The 20,838-nt window shown below is 38.0% G+C and overlaps 1 protein-coding gene across 1 annotated transcript in view; it reads left to right on the top strand.

Moving 5' to 3' along the window:
* Positions 1 to 2,610: 2,610 nt before the first annotated feature.
* Positions 2,611 to 20,838, top strand: part of slc2a15a (solute carrier family 2 member 15a) — a 33,597-nt gene continuing 15,369 nt past the window's right edge. Inside the window, exons 1-3 of the mRNA XM_057848954.1 lie at positions 2,611 to 3,104; positions 3,700 to 3,798; positions 17,428 to 17,588. Coding sequence (XP_057704937.1) covers positions 3,060 to 3,104; positions 3,700 to 3,798; positions 17,428 to 17,588 — 305 coding nt within the window. The 5' untranslated portion in view covers positions 2,611 to 3,059. The remainder of the gene's footprint in view (positions 3,105 to 3,699; positions 3,799 to 17,427; positions 17,589 to 20,838) is intronic.

Raw genomic sequence — 20,838 nt, 5'->3', positions numbered from 1 at the left:
ATATTAGAGAGGCCTGAAATTGTCAACATGGGTAAACCTCAACCATGAGAAACAGAATGTGGATTTTAAAAATTTTAAAAAAACAGAAAATCACATTGTATGATTTTTAAAGAATTTATTTGCCAATCACTGGCTAGGCCACTCCAGGACCTTGAAATGCTTCTTACAAAGCCACTCCTTTGTTGCCCTGGCTGTGTGTTTGGGATCATTGTCATGCTGAAAGACCCAGCCACATCTCATCTTCAATGCCCTTGCTGATGGAAGGAGATTTTTGTCAGGGAAGCTCAAGTTTGAACTCCGAGACAAATATCAACAGATAACAAAATGAGAATAATGAATCAAACAGCCAAGGATTGCCTGCTTCGAAGACTTTATAAACATGATATATCATGGGTACAAAATGAAGTGACTCAGCCAGGAGCTGAGATCATTTCAGAAGTACAATGAGCACACACAAGTCAAGAGTCTTTATGCCCGTTGAAAGGGCGTTGCTTACTATGAAACGATACCTACTGAGAAAACATAAGATGAAAGTTACTGCTGCTCATCGCTGGTGGTTTCACAGTGAAAAACATCTTGATATACGACCTTGGGATCTTAGCCGTGGCTGACACAAAAAGGGAGTAAATAAGATAAGGCATGAAGCAGAAACCCAATGTAATATGTTCAAAGGAATATTTGCAGCACATGAACAGTAAGTATGGGTAAAATCTCACAAACGAATATAGTGTAATATAGATTCACAACAGTATATGTGTTTTATAAACATAAATAAAATATATTCTTTCACAATTTTCACTCAAAATCTCTCTATACATGGCCCCATTCATTCTTTCCTTTACACAGATCAGTCGTCCTGGTCCTTTTGCAGAAAAACAGCCCCAAAGCATGATGTTTTCACCCCCATGCTTCACAGTGGGTATGGTGTTCTTCAGATGCAATTCAGTATTCTTTCTCCTCCAAACACGAGAACCTGTGTTTCTACCAAAAAGTTTTATTTTGGTGTCATCTGACCATAACACATTCTCCCAGTCCTCTTCTGGATCATCCAAATGCTCTCTAGCGAACTGCGGACGGGCCTGGACGTGTACTTTCTTCAGCAGAGGTGACACGTCTGGCATTGCAGGATTTGAGTCCTTGGCGGCGCATTGTGTTACTGATAGTAGCTTTTGTTACTGTGGTCCCAGCTCTCTGTAGGTCATTCACTAGGTCCCCTCATGTGGGTCTGGGATTTTTGCTCACCGTTCTTGTTATCATTTTGAGGCCACGGGGTGAGATCTTGCATGGAGCCCCAGCTAGAGGGAGATTATCAGTGGTCTTGTATGTCTTCCATTTTCTAATAATTCCTCCCACAGTTGATTTCTTTACAGCAAGTGTTTTATCTATTGCAGATTCAGTGTTTCCAGCCTGGTGCAGGTCTACAATTTTGTCTCTGGTGTCCTTCGACAGCGCTTTGGTCATGGCCATAGTGGAGTTTGGAGTGTGACTGACTGAGATTGTGGACAGGTGTCTTTTATACCGATGATGAGTTAAAACAGGTTCCATTAATACAGGTAACTAGTGGAGCCTCGTTAGACCTTGTTAGACCTCGTTAGAAGAAGTTAGACCTCTTTGACAGCCAGAAATCTTGCTTGTTTGTAGGTGACCAAATACTTATTTTCCACTCTAATTTGGAAATAAATTCTTTAAAACTCAAACAATGTGATTTTCTGTTTTTTTTCCACATTCTGTTTCTCATGGTTGAGGTTTACTCATGCTGACAATTACAGGCCTCTCTAATCTTTTCAAGTAGAAGAACTTGCACAATTGCTGGTTGACTAAATACTTATTTGCCCCACTGTACTTCTGAGAATCTGCACCTTAAGAGTAAAACATATTGATTGTAGAATTGTACTCAGAATATGCTTTTGTAAACAAACAAAAAAATAACCAAATTTGTGTTGCTGTCCAAATATTTCTCAGCCTAACTTTTACGTACGCATGTATCAAGTTCTTCTAAGTGGCTCAAGCTAGGGGATATTCAAAGTCACACTTTTGTATGCCCCATTTATAACAAATTAATTAGAGACTAATTGAGAGAGTGTTGTGAAGAATTTCTGAACAAAAAAATCTTTCATTCCAAAGTAGTAGAAGTAAAGTCAATGAACTGTGTAATTCAAGGCGAGTAATTACGACTGATCACTGAAGAAAAAAAAAGAAAAAAAAACACACAGCGCTCCTTCATTCCCTCCAAATAACCATTTACACATGACTGCTTTGTGATTGTACACACATTTTTGGATTAGGTGCAAAGCTTAATGTGAGTATTCATAATATCATTTGTCAAAGAGTTAAATACAATATTTGGCCTAATGTTTTTACACTAAAAATATTTTTTTTTTGTCAAAGAAAGTTGAAGGTGATGTCACGACAATTTCTCTGAATTATTGATATACAGTAAAATACCTAAAATTATTTTTGAATGATTCAATACAAAATGAAATGTGTGTGGGGGGGGGGGGGGGGGCATATTTTGCATGACTCTGATTTACCTGCTTATATATTTGTGTCACACAAAGCTTAACTCCTTGTTCAGAAAACATATCCAGCCCTAAGCTTCTCACCACCCCTCCCCGTTTCCTATTAATGCTTTTTCCCCCTGGATATTTGTTTGTTACAAGCCTCTGCGCCATTTCTGGTTCCATTCTTTTCTTTGGGTTATCTTTCTTGTAAATGTCTTTTTTATATATACATCATCTTCTACTGTGGTATTCTTTCTTCTCCTTTTTTGCCCCCTTCTTCTGGATTCTTCCTCTCCCTTTGTTTAAATTCAGTTAAACTTAATTGGTTCCCGCAGGTCTTTCTCTTCCTCTGTCACGCTGCAGTCTGTCATGTGATGACAGTGTGCGGGCTTGTTTATGGGATTTGCCTCCGCAGAAGAGAAATCTGGCCTACTGTTATGAACGGACCCCAGTAGCTTTGCAGTTCACCTCAATGTGACTTCCGCTGCCATGCCGTCTTATGAAGTGTAGAATGAAATTGTTCTTTACTGTCTGGAACTGTATAACAAATATTTTTAAATGGCCGAAGAGGTTTTAATTCCACCAGCTGGCAAAATACTCCCGGTAAGTCAAACTTTAAACTACTTCCAGATCAGGGTCAAACTTGAACTGTAACATCAAAATAGCTACCTGATAAGTGGCTTCCGGTTATTTATGTATATTATGTGCGTGGCTTTTGAAATGTTAAGACCAAGATGGTTCCTTTATGCGTCTAATCAGAATTGTTTTCAGTTTCTGGCTTTTCATTATTATTTGACACAATGGGCATCCAATTAATTCTGATACTATCATTGATCATAAATTTGTTTTCCAAATAGTTTATACTTATTAATACATAGATCATGCTTCCAAAATAGGTTTTGTCATCCTACGATGATGCGTTTGCCCGTTAACTGCCAGTCTACTATGACCTTGCTTGGTAGCCTTGAGGAATGTGAACAATGCCGGAATAGTTTCAGACCAAAACACGGTTACGTTTGAAAATAATACATGCGTTGTTATAGCAAAGCCAATAGCTAAAAAGGTCAAGTACATGCCAAAAGATAACAGTAATGTAAGAATATTGTGATAAATAGGAACAAAAATTACGTGCTGCAATAGGTTTCATGGCTAATGACTACTTTCTGTTTTCTGTTTTATTTTTTTCTTGCTTACAAAGCATCTTACAGGTTCACTGTTGGCTGTGGCTTTTCTCACATCCTTTGGAAGTTCTATGCTTTATGGATACAATTTAGCTGTGGTCAATTCTCCGGCGGTGGTAAGCAATCTATACTTTGTTCAAAAAGTATTTGAACAGTGAGTTAAATCATGGAAATTGAGAACGTTTGTTTTCAGCTTCAAAAAATGTTCTTGAAATAGAAGGACAAGGTTTCAGATTTTACTTTCAGGTATATTCACCTAGATATGGTACACAATATGTGATGTCTAGATTTATACTAGTTGTATGTGTAACCAACATGAAAACTAGAGAGCTGTGTGTGATGGAAAAGCAATTTTGAAGGTAAGAGTCAATTTGTGTCATAGCAAAATCACCGACTAAGAATCAACTTCAGAGTGCAAATACAAATGGGATTCATACTGACATATTGGCACTATACGGCCTGCTTACCAGATTGATTAGCAGGTTCACTAAAAGCAGCTCTAAATCAGATGTAAACAAAGTGTGCAGGGGGCAATATTTTCTTTTTTTAGCTTTTATATTTTTATTTTATTTCATTTATCATTTAATATGATATAATATGTCACTGCAGTGACATACATGCTAAAAACTAATATGATGTCGACCATCTGCGTGACACGGTGGGGGGCATACTTATTACTTATTATTAATAACACGAGTCAGACACGTGCCGATCATCACCGAGCATTTAAGTGTATTAAAATATGCAAGTTATGTTTAATCTCCAAGAGGCACCATACTTAGAACAGAGTAAGTTCTTTATTACAGACTTGAAGGAGAATGTCTACATTTAATGTTCGCGCCACCAATCACATGTGATCACTGGTGGGCGGAGTTGTGAAAATTTGTGTTCAATAAAGATTACTGATACGTTAGGATCAGAGGTGAGTAGTAACGCGCAACATTTACTCCGTTACATTTACTTGAGTAACTTTCTGAGAAAAGTGTACTAATAAGAGCAGTTCTGCCACGCCACACTTTTTACTTTTTTTGAGTAGATTTGTCAAGAAGAAACTCTACTCTTACTCCATTACTTTGGGGAGCACTAGAGTCGCTACTTTTTTTCTGTCTTTATTTTTACCTGCACAGTGGCTCACCCAGTCTCACCAGTCAGACCAAAAACTTCATGACTCCATTATACCAATTAGCCGTAACTAACAATACAGATACATCACCACAAACAACACAAGCTTGCAGTCCAGTCTTATGATCACGCCAGTGTTCCAACATCACAACAAGTGGCGTCTTTAAAGCACCATAAAAAAATTAAGTATTTCAGATAGAGCACTGCCGTCAAAAGTAAAAGTGCAGATTTCAAACTCTCTGCTAGTTGTTATTTGACACCGATAGACCACAGAAAAGCAGAGCGAGTTTTAGGCCATGTCTACACGTAGCAAGGTATTTGGCAAAAATAAATTTTTCTATGGTTTGGCCTAACATCCACATGCACATTTAAACGAGGGTTCTTGAAAACTGCGGCCAGAGTGAAGATGTGCGAGTTCTACGTTTCTGGCGCCATCATGTGGACACTTATAACCCAAGATTTAACTCTGGAAACATCACTGACTGTGGCAAACTTTGTCCCTACGTCACACATGAGACCAATGTTTACATTCGGAGTAAATTCGACAGGTGCTTTTTAGCTACCATTTATTTACAAACTCTTGCAGTGCTTCATATGGAAGAACACATGCGAAGGATGGGGGTTTTATGGACAATTATCTTTCATCAATTGTTATGAATGTACTTAAAAATGAATGAATGCAGTTGGCTGTGGAAGCTTTTTCCAAAAGTGTGACTTTGAATATCCCCTAGCTTGAGCCACTTAGAAGAGCTTGAAACATGCGTACGTAATAGTTAGGCCCAGAAATATTTGGACAGCGACACAAATTTGGTTATTTTAGATGCTTACAAAAGCATATTCTGAGTACAATTCTACAATCAATATGTCTTACTCTTAAGGTGCAGATTCTCAGATGTACAGTGGGGCAAATAAGTATTTAGTCAACCACCAATTGTGCAAGTTCTCCTACTTGAAAAGATTAGAGAGGCCTGTAATTGTCAACAGGGTTAAACCTCAACCATGAGAGACAGAATGTGGACAAAAAAAAAAAAAACAGAAAATCACATTGTTTGATTTTTAAAGAATTCATTTCCAAATTTGAGTGGAAAATAAGTATTTGGTCACCTACAAACAAGCAAGATTTCTGGCTGTCAAAGAGGTCTAAATTCTTCTAACGAGGTCTAACGAGGCTCCACTCGTTACCTTTATTAATCTTACGCTAGTGAAGAGTTACAGAAAACATTTGGCCTCCGTTATTGCCAACAAAGGGTGCATAAGAAAGTATTGAGATGAACTTTTGGTATTGCCCAAATACTTATTTTCCACCATGATTTGAAAATAAATTCTTTAAAAATCAAACAATGTGATTTTCTGTTTTTTCTTCCCCACATTCTGTCTCTCATGGTTGAGGTTTACCCATGTTGACAATTACAGGCCTCTCTCATATTTTCAAGTGGGAGAACTTGCACAATTGGTGGTTGACTAAATATTTATGTGCCCCGTTGTATTTCAGGTTTTCATGACTATATCCCTAAAATATTCAAAGACATAGTTTAGGGTAGATTTATTAGAATCACGCATCATTAATTGCGTTCATAAATTAAACCCTGCAATAAAGTGGGAGTGCCAGGTATGAACTCAAATGTGTTAAAAACAACAAGATCGTATGTCATGACATTTACCTGCTGACGTTGGGCGTTCACCTTCATGACCAGACAAACTTATGCCCTCTCTTGTCTAACAAGTATACACCGTACTCTGTGGTGAGTGTGGTAACTCCTAGGCTAGTCGGTGATGCAGCAGTTATCCATTTTTGCCCACAGGTTTAATGACCACTGTCTGTAATTCACTTTCTTATCTTAAACCCAATGTTCATAATACCTTGCAACCGAACAAAAGACACAAACGACCATGATTTCCACCATGATTTGCAAATGAATTGTTTAAAAATCAAACAATGTGATTTTATGGGTGGGGGTGGGGGGGGGGGTCCACATTCTGTCTCTCATGGTTGAGGTTTACCCATATTGACAATTACAGGCCTCTCTAATATTTTCAAGTGGGAGAACTTGCACAATTAGTGGTTGACTAAATACTTATTTGCCCCACTGTAAATGACCTTATGCTGAGAGAAAAAAGTATGCTATCATTTTTTAAATAAATAAGACATTATAAGGAATTACTCAGTACTTGAGTGGTTTTTTCATCAAGTACTTTTTTACTTGAGTAAATTTTTGGGATAACTATTACGTGTACTTGTGTAATATTATTTTGAAGTAACGCTACTCTTACTTGAGTATAATTTTGGCTACTCTACCCACCTCTGATTAGGATTCAGTTCGTCATAAAACATTCAAACGAATACTTGAACTTGAGTAGTCAGTGAAAACAATACCAAAGTACCGAATTACATGAATAACTTTTGCATTGTTTTTAAATCAGAACTTGACATCAAATGGACAAAGATATAAAATGAAAACGTGTGTCACACTTAGACAAGATGAGCGGACTCAGATGCAGAATTCAGTCTTTTAATAACTTAAAATGGTCAGAGGCAAGTACAAACTGAGGGCGCTCCAGTAGGAGGAAATAACGGGCTATGAAACAAAAATAATAAAAACGAGAAACAAGAGAGCCAGGCAAAATGCACCAGAGTATACAATTACAACAAAGGGCTATGCATGAGGCACAAAATAACAAAGCGCTATGGCAGAATACTATGAACAACTTAGAATATCTTTGGCTATGGACTGGCTATGGACTGGCTTTGGTGGCAACGAAGGGCGAAGACACTTTGGCACAAGACTAGGGAGTGACAAACAATTTAAGCACATGAGGAATGGGGCACAGGTGGGAACAATAGCTAATCATAATCAGAGACAGGTGAGACAGCAGGAAGGGTGAGTGGTGGAAACAGGAGGGTTGAGCCTTCAAAATAAAGCAGGAAGAGACAACAATATACCAAGACATGACAACCCACACCCAGGCGTGACAACGTGCAAATTAGGATGTTGCTCAGCAATATCTATCCCACTTACAAAAACACATATTAGGTAAAAAAAAAAAAAAAAAAAATACATAAGGTTAATTCCACCAGAGAAAATTGAGTTAAATTAGTGGTATTTCTTTCCACCCGGGACACAGCACAATTTCAAAGTGGAGTTTTGGTATGCTGAGTTTTTTTTTTTTTTTTTAATAAATTGATAACTTCTCTGTTCTCTTCCATGCACAGTTAGATAAACTTATAACATGTGAGACTTGTAGGGCTGTAACTGCTGGGTATTTTTCTGGAGTCTCTTGGGGCTGACTCTCTGGCCAGTTGCCAAGGGGTGATGATGTAGAAATGAAAAGAGTGTACACGATCATTCTGGTTGAACAAGTAGAGGCTTTATTCGCACAGAAATCTCGTGTCTCCGAATAAACCCTAATCAAAGAGCTGTACAGTATTATGAGGAGGCGATATGAGGAGAAGAGAGCATCCCCTCTTCCGAACTTTGTCTCAAGTGAAAAAAAATTATTTGACTGAAACATTTTCTGTTTTTTCTTTCTTTTTTCTTTGAACATTGCGGGGGAGGTAGTACTTGAGGTGCTTGATTCTGTTAAGGTAAATCAACCTATTTTATTAATTTGACATTCATAGTGAAGTTTTCAGTGTAAATAATTCAATAACAATACAATACTTAAATAACTTATGCAGTGATAAACCAAAAAAAGTACTGTTGCAGACCAGTTGCATCACTTGAATGCTCGCCTTCAGCCTCAAACTTGGAAGTTATCATCATTTTTGCTCTGTTTAACGACTTCTTTTGGCAGACCAGAACCTTAATTCATGACTCCCAACGCAAGCTTGCTTGAAGCCTTGGTCCACAACAATTAATAAATGCGGTCACAATCTAGCCCAGTTATCTCGAAGGCCAATGACAATATAAGAACTGAGAAGTGACCATGGGCAAACTGTATGTACAGACTGGATTCTTTCCAATTGAATATCTTAACCTTGTTAGTTTATTATAATAAAGCCAAATTAATTTAGAGAAATTAGAATCTAAAGCTCAGCAGAGGGCTGTAACAGCACAACAAACCTAATTTACAAAAAAACGTTTCAGTGTTGCGTACTAGAGCCTTTGTGTAGACTAATTAGATCACCTGTTCCAGTTTGATTGGAGTCAAATGCCGCTAGTGCTTAAATTGGATTGTCGTGTGACACTGGGCACAAGTCTGTCTGACAAATTAATAATGCCTTGAAAATGTATTTGGGAGGTTTGTATTTGTTATTATTATTAATATTTTGCATTCTTATCTGTGATGAATGGCTAGCTGTTTATCTGGATCTCAATCACAGACTCAAGAGACCAGAAATAGCGAATAATTTTGTATTTAATAAAAAGTACAACAAAGGAAGCATGCCAAACAGTACGTGAATTTAACAAAGTTCAATAGAAAATAGAGCACAAAAAAGCAAAATGATCAAAGTAGGATACAATCGGAGCAAAAGTTGGAGTGCATGAAGATGAGGGTGCTCCCAGGGTCAGTAAGGTAATCGCGGCAGGCGTTCTTAAATACAGTGCGCTCCTAATGCATCACAAAGAACAATGGAGAACTCAAACATGTCACAAAGAACAACTGAAACCAAAAACATCACATTATTAATTTTTTTCTGGGATTGGATAGCTACCAGCTCAGGGGGATGAACTTTCACACTCCAAAGGATAAAACGTTTTTTAGTTGTTAAAACTATCTTCATTGGCATTTTTTACCCTAAAACATGAAGCTATATGCACTGGTTTTTAGTATATCACGAGAAAAAAAAGCAAGTAAAGTCAAACCTCACGTGTAGTTATCAAGTTATCATTAAGTTTAGCAAATCCTCATTTGAAACCCTAATTTCAAACCCTAAACTGTATTTTAAACCCTACTTTAAACACTTAATCCTTTTGTGGGACCCTAATTTGAAGCCCTAACCCTAGTTTTAAATGCTACTTTGAAACCCTATACTGGGTTTTGAACCAAACTTTGAAAACCTAACCCCAGTTTAAGTTCAAGTAGCACAACTCCATCCACCAAGCGAAAATTGAATTACATTTGCTCTTTCAAGCATGTGAGAGCATAGATGGCTGCCAACTACTTACTGTTGAACTTTAATAAAGTTGACAGGATATTCAGTGGCCCCAAATCCCTTACCAAAACAACAGTGAACTAGTTTTAATCTTAATATTATCATACAAAATAGCAATTTTATAATTGAGGCAGAACACACAATTATCAACTAGATTAAATGTCTGTAAAATGCATTTTGTATATAATACAAGGCATTGAATCAATAAGGTAAAATATATTAATTAAGCTTATGGTTTTTTTTTTTTTACTAGACAACATATACTAGGGTTCATTCTCAAGGTTTCTTACTTTTCCCTAAATGAGTTTGTTAACTTTCCTCGCCTATTGGGAGGTTAAAGGGTTACTCCAGTGCAACACAACATGAGTAAATTATTTATTGGGTCAAGAAAAGCATGCTATTAACAAAATGGCCAAATTTGAATTGATAAAAAAATATTGCTAGCTATATTTAATAAGATTTCAAATTGGGGAAAAATAAGGCCTTTCCAATAGGTCTCAGACGATGCTGTACGTGTGTATGCTGACTGTGTTCAAAAAATGCCTTGCTCAAGTGTCATTTGTCTAATTCTTACCATATGGAGGTAAATGTGTTTTTATCATTCAGTAAAAAAAAGTTGCATATTGAAGGAATCTGACCTTTTAGCCAGATTGCTGGAATCACGTCAGCCGAATCGACGGACCAGGGCCGGCGAGACACCAACAATCCGGCCAAAAGTCCAAACTCCGCACGTTCACCTTATTCTTTACCCCTTGTACTTACTCTATTTAGAAAACTGGAAAAAGGCTTCGAAGCACAAGCTGACAATTTATTCAGGTCAAACGGCAAGGCGAAACGGACTCAGGCGAGGAGGCAGACTCATTCCAAGGTCACCATATCACAAGTCAACAATAGGTTTCCGAGAAAAAAAGACAATTCTTAGTAAACATTCAGTCTTTTGAAGGCTCTCGCGGGACTGGCCGTGGGCAGGAAGGAGGGTGTGTTTAGGATAATCTTCTGTCTCAGTTTTGGCTATTTAGTTCGTGCGTCACAGTTGCTGAGTCCCCGTTACTGGGGTAACAGCAGTGGGAGATTTTGCCCGCCTCAGCGTCAAAGGGGCTCTTGGAGTCTTATCAGTCGTGTTATCAGTTAAATATCGGGCGTTCTCCGGCGTTCCTTGTGTTGGGACACGATGTCCCACCCTTTGTTCTAGACCAGGGGGTCCCCAACCTTTTTTGCACCACAGACCGGTGTGATTTGGGTCTTCTTTTCACGGACCGGTGTTCTGACAAATTTTGCAACCCATCAAAAATTGCAACAATGCGGTTCTGCGCATGCGCGTAATGTTAAACATGGCCGCAAATGCAGTGATTCCAAAGTAAACACTACAAACTTTCTTTAAAGAAAGGAATATTAACTTACGTTTGATCATGGAAGGGCATGTAGAAAGGTTCTCCTCGGATATATCCTGCCATGTTAGCTGCACACAACAACTGCACACTGCTCTCTCACCATTAACGACTTCGCCTTGTCGTTAAGCATAATGAAGAAGCCCGCTTCACAAAGATACGATGTTGGAAATTGTAGCAAGGTTTTCCATGCTCTCGTAGCGATGTCAGGATATTCCGGAATGAGTTTGATCCAGAAGCTTGGTAGAGTTGTTGTCTCAAATGTACGTTTAAGGTCGCCGTCATTTGCGATCTCTACAAGCTGATCTTCCTGTTGCACAGACATGCTCGAATCACTCGGTTTATTCATAAACGGGTCACGAATTCACTCCTTCGCAGTTCGTGGGTCTTCGAGGTTGTAGGCTCATCTTCTGGCTTGTCAGGTGCCCTTTTCACCGTAAGAAATATCTCCAAAGACGTCTGTTTTCCAGTCATCTTCGCTCGTGTGGGGGCTAATTATTTCCGGGAACAAATGTGCTGCGGCCTAGTAATAAGTTATTATCGAGGACAAGCGCACATAGATATATTATATACACAAAACAAGATGTACTGCTAGCAATCTAATCAATGGATTTCTATAACGACATTCTAATCTATCCTGTAGTATTATATCTAGAGTAGACAGGGATATTAGTGTGTTAAACAAGGGCACAGGGTTAATTCGGCCAGAATGCGGTCGTTAATAAATTATTGTTTCTGTGCGGCCCTGTGGCAAATGCGCCACGGACTGGTACCGGTCCGCGGCCCGGCAGATGGGGACCCCTGTTCTAGACTGTCCGCAAGAACTGACGTGGAGACGTGGGCTTGTAGATGTCTTGCCTAACACCTGGTAGTCAACGTCAATCATGACGCACAAGTTGGACTTCCGTGATAAGAAGGCGTCATGTATCTCTTATATTCTTCTATATTCTGCTTGTTTTCCTTAAACTATGGTATAAGTGCTATTTATTTAATATTGGGTGTGTTAAAGTAATATAAACAGTCAAACAGTAAATACGAGAAAAGATACTATTCCCTGATTGAGTATGTTGAGTGTGTTAGAATTATACAAACAGTCGATCGGTAAATACGAGAAAAGATACTATTCCCTTCATGTATACTGTGTATTTTCAATCAAAAATAAAGCCATGTTTGAATGCAAAAAAATTACTTGAGACTCAATAAAATGCTTTTTTTCTACAATTGAAAATGTTGTCCTTGATAGAAGTTAAGGGGCTTTTTTAAAATTTTATTTTATTTTGAAGCAACTTTTTTGATTGAAGATACCGGTATGTTGTTTTGTGTTCTGGCCATATCATAGGTAGGGCATTTTTTGTCTTTATAATTCAACCAAAAAAAAGTTTCAAACAAAGGAAAACTTATATAAATATATACAATTATAAATTTATTTTTAAATATAAATTTTATATAAATTATATAAAAAAGAAAAATCTCTTAAATTCCCCAAAGACATTTCCAACCGTGGAAGGACATTTGTGTCTAAATTATTCAATCCCAAAAAGGTTTGGGGGGAAAAAAAAATAGATTGTACCTAACCCTAAACTCTAACCCTAAGAGAATATATTTTCCCCCAAAAAAATCTCAAAATGCAGAAAAAAAAAACTAAATTTAATCGGAGTTGGTCAATTTGAAAGGCATTATGACAGTCAAGATGGATAAAGATGAGTCACTTTCCGCCAATAAGATTTGGACTTTGGTATACAAATTCCATGTTGATTGAAAGCAATGCATGGTAAAATATTTGAATAGTGCAATTCAACAGAAAAGCCATTAAATGGTTAAAAACAAAAACTTGACACACACAAAAAGGATTAAAAACCGCAGGTCATTTATTGCGTATTTGAACAGTAAGAGCAGTTAAGAATAAGCTGAAGTAAACAATAGCGTTTTTAGCCCTGATTTAAAGATTGAAGTTCATTTTTACTGAGATATGTGCCTCTCAAAGTACGTCATGACAGAAAACGCCAACGGCTGCTGCAGCCGAGTGTGTAGCCAGCTATCACCCCTCCCACAACATTTAACAGTAGCAGTAAATATTTATTTTTATCCTTGCAAGGCAGGGAGCATTCCTATGTCGCATAAGATGAGGACATCTAGATATGGTGTAGGGCTCAAGGTGTAGGGACTGGGAGATATAGGTTAGTTGCTAATAGCTAATAATAATAGTAGCTTGTATCCTACAAGACAATCCTCGTTATAATATCATTTAGAAATTCATAGAATGTTTTAACACTAGGTTGTGACGACTACAGTGTGAACACATCGTGTGTAGTTACACTCTGATTGGGAAGTGTCTTGTAGTTCAGTGAGTTAGGCTCACTCTAGATGATAAATACTGGGCAGGTTGGGAATAATCTTTGCTGGTATGTTTCAGGTCAACACAGAGATTAAGTTTGGCCTAGAAAAATGAAAAGTACCATTTTGATGGAACAGATGAGCCCTTTAATAGTGGCACACAAAGAAAGAGACAACAACAACAAAAAAACTGAGGTGGATGGCTAGCAAGCTACCTAGGCTAAAGAAGGAGGCACCAATAAGTGAATTTTTTTGTTTGAGCCAAAGAAAAGACTTATTAACAAGCCTGCCAAATTGAAATTGAAACAATATCAATTATATGTAATAAGGCTTCAAAATGACAGAAAAGAAGTTGGCCCATCAGGTATTAGCTGTAGGTAGCTGACTGGGCTCAAATCACACCTCACTGAAGTGCCAACTGTCTGTCAGTAACTAGGTTTTGTGTCAAACAAGTAAAACCTCTGGGCTGTTAACATAGTGACACTCTGAGAATACGACACATTTCATGTTTTCATTTACATGGTTCCGTCTCCATTCGAACGATGTGGCAATTCCACGTGAAAAGGATATACAGTACAGTGTATCACCAAAGTGAGTACACCCCTTGCATTTTTGCAGATATTTAAGTATACCTTTTCATGGGACAACACTGACAAAATGACACTTTGACACAATGAAAAGTAATCAGTGTGCAGTTTATATAATAAATTTATATTCCCCTCAAAAAACTCAAAATATAGCCAATAATATCTAAACCCCTGGCAACAAAAGTGAGTATACCGCATGGGAACTACGTACATCCCTGAATGTCCTAATTGAGTACTACTTATCATTTTCCCTCCAAAATGTCATGTGACTCATTCTAGGAGTGCTGTCAGCATTGCTGCAGAGACTGAAGAGGTGGGGTGGGGAGGGTTTCCCCATGACACACTTATCTTTGTACTCCTCACCTGGTCGCCGCCACATATGCTTGAGACCATCGGAACCAAACAAATTAATCTTCGCCTCATCAGACCATAGGACATGGTTCCATTAATCCATGTGTTTTGTTGACATTTCTTCAGCAAATTGTTTGCGGACTTTCTTTTGTACCGTCTTCAGAAGATTCTTCCTCCTGGGGTGACAGCCATGCACACCAATTTGATGTAGAGTACAGCGTATGGTCTGAGCACTAACAGGCTGCCCCCCAACCTCTTCAATCTCTGCAGCAATGCTGACAGCACTCCTGTAACGAGTCACATGACATTTTGGAGGGAAAATGACAAGCAGTACTCAATTTGGACATTTAGGGATTTACGTAGTTCCCATGTGGTGTACTCACTTTTGTTGCCAAGGGTTAAGATATTATTGGGTATATTTTGAGTTATTTTGAGAGGAAAATAAATTAACTGTATTATATAAGCTGCACACAGACTACCTTTCATTGTGTCAAAGTGTCATTTTGTCAGTGTTGTCCCATGAAAAGATATACTTAAATATCTGCAGAAATGCGAGGGGTGTACTCACTTTTGTGATACACTGTAGTATTCATGCCAGGCCCTTGGGGGCAGTGCAGTTTTTGGAGGCCACAGCCAATGATGCATTTCGTTGACAACAACCTCCTCAGCCCGGAAGACTACATACCCGCCGACTCCAAGCAATGGTGTCCACGGGTTTTTTTTTGTTTTTTTTTTGCTCCAAAAGGCACAAAAATGCAATCATTAAATATATTGATATTATTAAAATAGTAATTAAAGACGACTTTCCGCCATGTTTCTGTTTCAAATATTCATTAGCAGCGACTGCGCATGCTCAACGTGACGTGTGCAATTGCTGACATCATGGTAGCGAGAGCCTTCCATTTATATGGTTGCATAGCAATCCCTACCACCGAATCATTTTTATTTGGATCCCGGAATCAGAAATTTCCGTCTTTGCCCTATTATTACGGAATGGCCTCACCATGTAAAGGCGAGGCCGTTCCGTAATAATAACAACATAATAACAATAATTGCGTCTTGGTGTCGCCGCGTCAACTGCCCCTTAGTCAAGCTTCATTCCTTTAATTACAAAACTCATCTACCATGCCAATGAGGGTGTGTGAATGTGTACGTGACGTGAGAAACCTCTCCCTCTACATTTTTGGCATTACAACTCACTCCTTTGCCAGTGCATGCTTGAAGAAGATCACCAGTCATGGAAGTTTTTCAATTAAGTATTTCTCCATTAGACAAAGACAAAAGAACTGGGGGGTATTCCAAAAAGGAGGATTACCGAAAGCCAGGTTCATAAGTAAACCCTGACTTGACTACTCTGAGATGGGAACACTGGTTACCTGGTTCCAACACCGAGTAGATTCGCCTGGAGTTATGGGAGCACACAAGCACCATAAAAAGCCAAAGTCAATGAAGCCCCGATACCATGGCAGAGGGAAGAAAAAGGGCCGGTTATTTCAGCCCCATTGACCTGGTGATACTGATGCAGGCATAAAATGAAATATCAAAATATCATTCAAAGTGAAATGGTATTTTCGTCGGCAATCACAAAAGGTTGATTTTAATTCATGATTTTTTTTTTTTTTTTTAAATTGCTTTAGGCTGATCAGCAAAATAAATGTACAGCGGCTACTACAACATGACGTTTTACATGCCCTCCCACTTAGTAAATTGCGTAACATAGGCCAAAATTGATATTTGATATATTTATTTTCTGAAAAGATATTTCTGTTTACATAATCCCTTTCATTGACGGATGATGCCGAAATAGGAACTTGTGGTCCATCGATGCACACAACGTCAATTGGAAGCCCTACAAAATGACAGTTATTTAGGGTATTTATCTCATGCTAAAATAGCAGAATACTACGACGGCCAAATAAAGAAAAAAAACTGGACTACGGGATTAAAATTGCACTTTTAGTACAATAAAGTAGTATTATTACGTTCCTACCGTATTGGCCCGAATATAAGATGGTGTTTTTTGTATTGAAATAACACTGAAAAAGAAGGGGTCGTCTTATATTCGCGGTCTAGACATTATACCCATTCACAACGCTAGATGGCGCCAGATCATTGAAGCGATATTCTGTCATGACAGGTCTCATCGACACTCGCCATTCACGACGCCAGATGGCACCAGATATCATTGAAGCGATGTTCTGTCATGACAGATCTCAGCTACTAGTTAACCAGTTTGCATTATTTTATTACAATGTTTTTCCTTATTCAGTTTACAGTTACAGTTAGACTTCACTTTGATAGTTAATGCAGTTATTGCAATTTTGTTGTTTTATCACAATAGATTGGTTTATTTACATTTCAAAAACCAGAAGCCATTCATTTACGAATGTGATTGCACTTTAGTTTACATATTTAAATGTTCAGATATTATGATTTGAATGAGGCAAAATAACATGCTTTTTCTCTCAAATATATTTTTATAATCATTTTTTTTCGGATGTACTGTAATTATTTTCTGTATAAAAACTAATTTGGTGTTCAAAAAGTGTTTTCAAACTTGAGTCTTGAAAAAGAGGGGGTCGTCTTATTATCAGGGCTGTCTTATATTCGGGCCAATACGGTACTTTACATAGCGCTTCGCCTCCTCCATTTAATCAACAATATTAGGACCATCTCGCATTTTAGAATCATTTTCATGTTCATTTTTCTCTGTATCTAATGAATTTGGAAGAAGATTGTCTCAATGACATTTTATTTCTCTGTATTCATTAGGTTATATCTTAAAACATCATACCTTTATTGCATTATGTTTCTCTTTGTCAGTATCTACCTACAAAACTAATTTTCCATCCTTTTTACCTTACTTAGTATATAAAGGACTTCTTCAACAAAACAGCATTGAGCCGCAATGGAAATGGACTCACTGGGGAGACCCTGACTTTGATGTATTCACTCACTGTGTCAGTATTCGCAATTGGTGGTCTGCTTGGGTCTTTAATTGTGGGTGTGCTAGTAACTCGCTTTGGCCGGTAAGTACCTTTTTGCAAATATATTTTGTGCTCAATTCAGTGCATAGAATATCTAACAAATAGTTTAAGAATATATTCACCAAAATCTGTGTACATGCACATATACATATGTAACTGACGCCAGCTAGTTAGAGTATGTGAGTGCAGTATGTAAGTATGAGACAGGGTTAAACAGGGACAGAGTTCCAATTAGCTGTTACACTCACTATTTAACCATGTTCATTCACACCACTGAAATGCTTTCATACACTATAACCTGTGTGGGATGTGAGGTTGCAGTCAAAGGTGGGTACTAACGCGTTACATTCACTCCGTTAGATAGATTTTCATTAACAGACTCAAGGTCCACCAACACCACACAGCAATAGATTTAAATAAATAAATAAAATAATAATAAAGAAATAGTAAAACAATAACACAGCACTGGGTCTCCTAGCAACCCACATTCAAAAGGCACGTATACCAGTGCTTCCAAAACCGTGACAAGTAGCGTGTAAAGCTGTACAAAATGTTGGTCAGGCCCAACACGATCACATTTTTTGAACCATTCAGACGACTGATAAAATTAAACATGTATACCCTTAAAACAGCCTGGAGGAAAACTGAGTTTCCTTACCTCTGTTACTTTTACTTGAGTAACGTTTTGAGAAAAACATACTTATAAGAGTAGTTTTAATAAACCACACTTTTTACCATTTACTCGAGTAGATTTGTGAAGACGAAACGCGACTCTTACTCCGCTACTTTGGGCTACACTAGTCGTTAACATATATTTTCTCTGTATATAAAATATTAGATCTTACTTTTTTGGGTGGGGCAGAGATGCCAACAGTTGCTCTACCAGTTTCAGCAATGAGACGTCGCAACAATATTAATGACTCCATTATACCAATCAGACTCAAGCTTACCGTTCTATTTGAGATAGAGCCGAGCGCTGCCGTCAACATGACTCGAAGGTAGAGATTTTAACCTCTCTCCCAGTTTTTATTTAGCACCGATTGACCACGGAAAACCGAAGATGTGATAGTTTTAATTTCATAGTAAGATTTTTTTTTCTCCACTAGAGGGCAATCATGCTCTTTGGACAAATGATGTGCCAATTCTGATTTTCTAATGCCAGAATTCCTTTTTTTTTTTTCCCCCATTTTTTTAATATGTACTGTATTTCGTTGGCCTAATATGGTTATGTAAAAGTTTATAGTACAGTATAATAATACCAGTTCTTATAGATGAAGTTGTGCTGAGAAAAAAAATACTATTGTTAAAAAAAAAAAAAAAATCAAACATTGGAAGCAGTTACAATTTTACTCATTACTGGAGTATTCTTTTCATTAATTACTTTTTTACTTGTACTTGAGTGCATTTTTTGGGTGACTACTTGTACTTGAGTAATATTGCTTTGAATTAACGCTACTCTTACTTGAGTAAAACTACTCTATCCACCTATGGTTGCAGTATTGAGCCTGTGGATATGTTTCATATCCAGATGCATGACCAAATATTGTCAAGACAACAAATCGTAATATGGTCAAAGCAAACATACATTTTTAAAATGCCTTTGGAAGAGTAGTGCACTTGAACTAATGCTACGTTCAGACCGCATCTTGATGCACAAATCCCATTTTTTGTCTTATCTGATCTTTTTTTGTGACCGTGCAGACCGCAGTTTTCCATTACGCCAGTTCCAGTGTCACGCTTGCGAACTATCTCGCACTCCACCACATGCTGAGAAAACTAGCCTGCATGCGCAGAAGTATGAAAACATATCCTAGCAGCCTACATATGCTTGAATTCCCAAAATATGCGACATGAATAAGTCTTAAATGATCTCACAGTTTGCTCAAAGCATGTCAATATTTTAATACTGTATATTTGAAGTTTATATGTATGTATGAAACGCACACATATAAGATATAACACATATGACGTATAGGTGTCCCTAAAAATGTGCACACCCTTTTGCAGCTGGAAACATGACATGTTCACACTTAAAATTGCGGTCTAAGTCAATAATTACGCCGAGATTTTTTACTTTCAGTAACATTGAGCCAAATTGAGCGCTGATCTTTGACCTTTCCTTTTTTCACCCAAAAAATGACCACCTCAGTCTTTTCAGCATTTACCGTAGCTGGAGAAAATCCTGGCACATCCATCATTGATTTGATGAATGCACTAACTCACAGAGACTAAGGCTAGGTTCATACTACAGGTCTTAATGCACAAATCCGATTTTTTGCCATATCTGTTTTTTGGCGTGCCCGTTCAGACTGCTTTTTGTCCATTGAGACCGTTCAAGTATCACGCATGCGCACTAATTCGCAGTGCGAGATGCGCTCAGCAAAGAGACCCGCATGCGCAGAAGCATCAAAACAAATTACACATGCTAGCTTTATGTCGTTCCAGATTGATCATATTTTGATTTCCAAAAAGAGGACACAAATAACAGACATTAGTAATCCCCGTTTAGTCTTATATTCAAAGTTTATATGGACTGATTGAACGCATACATGCACACATGAGCCTTGACGTGTGTGTGTGAAATGACGTGGGTGCGTCAGTTTGCCCCAACTCGGCCATGTGTGCAATAATGAAATATTGCTCATTTGGCGCACAGAATGAAAATCGAAAGTTGTAAGGCTTATTCTTTTCTTCATTTTATTTTTTTATGACTGTTGTCAAGCCCACTTCGTGCTTAAAAGCAGAGTTCAAGCTAGGCGCTAATGCCTACATGGCTGCCGTCCTCCGTGCCTCTTGCTCTTTGCTGACGTAATTGCTGCATGAATTCCGATTTGGGAGTCTTGACAGTTCAGACTGCCAGTCACGTTCTGAAAAAATGTGGCCCAGATCGGATTTGAACCACATATGAAAGTAACTCAGATCGGATTTGAAATGGTCAACTTCTATGCGTCTTGTCCCTTTCAGACCGTCAAGTTAATGCCTGACTCGAGTCGGAAAAACACGAAAAAATCGGATTGGTGCATTAAGACCTGTAGTATGAACCTAACCTAAGGGACTATAGTCATGCGGGGACACTGAAATGTCGAGTTGTAGTGTCATCTGCATAGTTATGATTGGAGATGTTTTAATGTTCCATAATCTGAGCCAGAGGAAGTGTATAGATACGTATTAAAAGTGGTCCAAGAATGGACCATTGAGGAACGCCACTTGTGATTTTTTGAAGTTTTGAATCATTGAAGCACAGTGGTAATAAGCCCTGCCTACTGTTATAGTCTGCTGAGTAGTATGTTAT

Source organism: Corythoichthys intestinalis, chromosome 10 (genome assembly GCF_030265065.1).
Source record: "Corythoichthys intestinalis isolate RoL2023-P3 chromosome 10, ASM3026506v1, whole genome shotgun sequence".
Classification (NCBI taxonomy): Eukaryota; Metazoa; Chordata; class Actinopteri; order Syngnathiformes; family Syngnathidae; genus Corythoichthys; species Corythoichthys intestinalis.
Note: the sequence above shows the minus strand (reverse complement) of the source record. Positions and strands in the feature narration are given on the sequence as shown.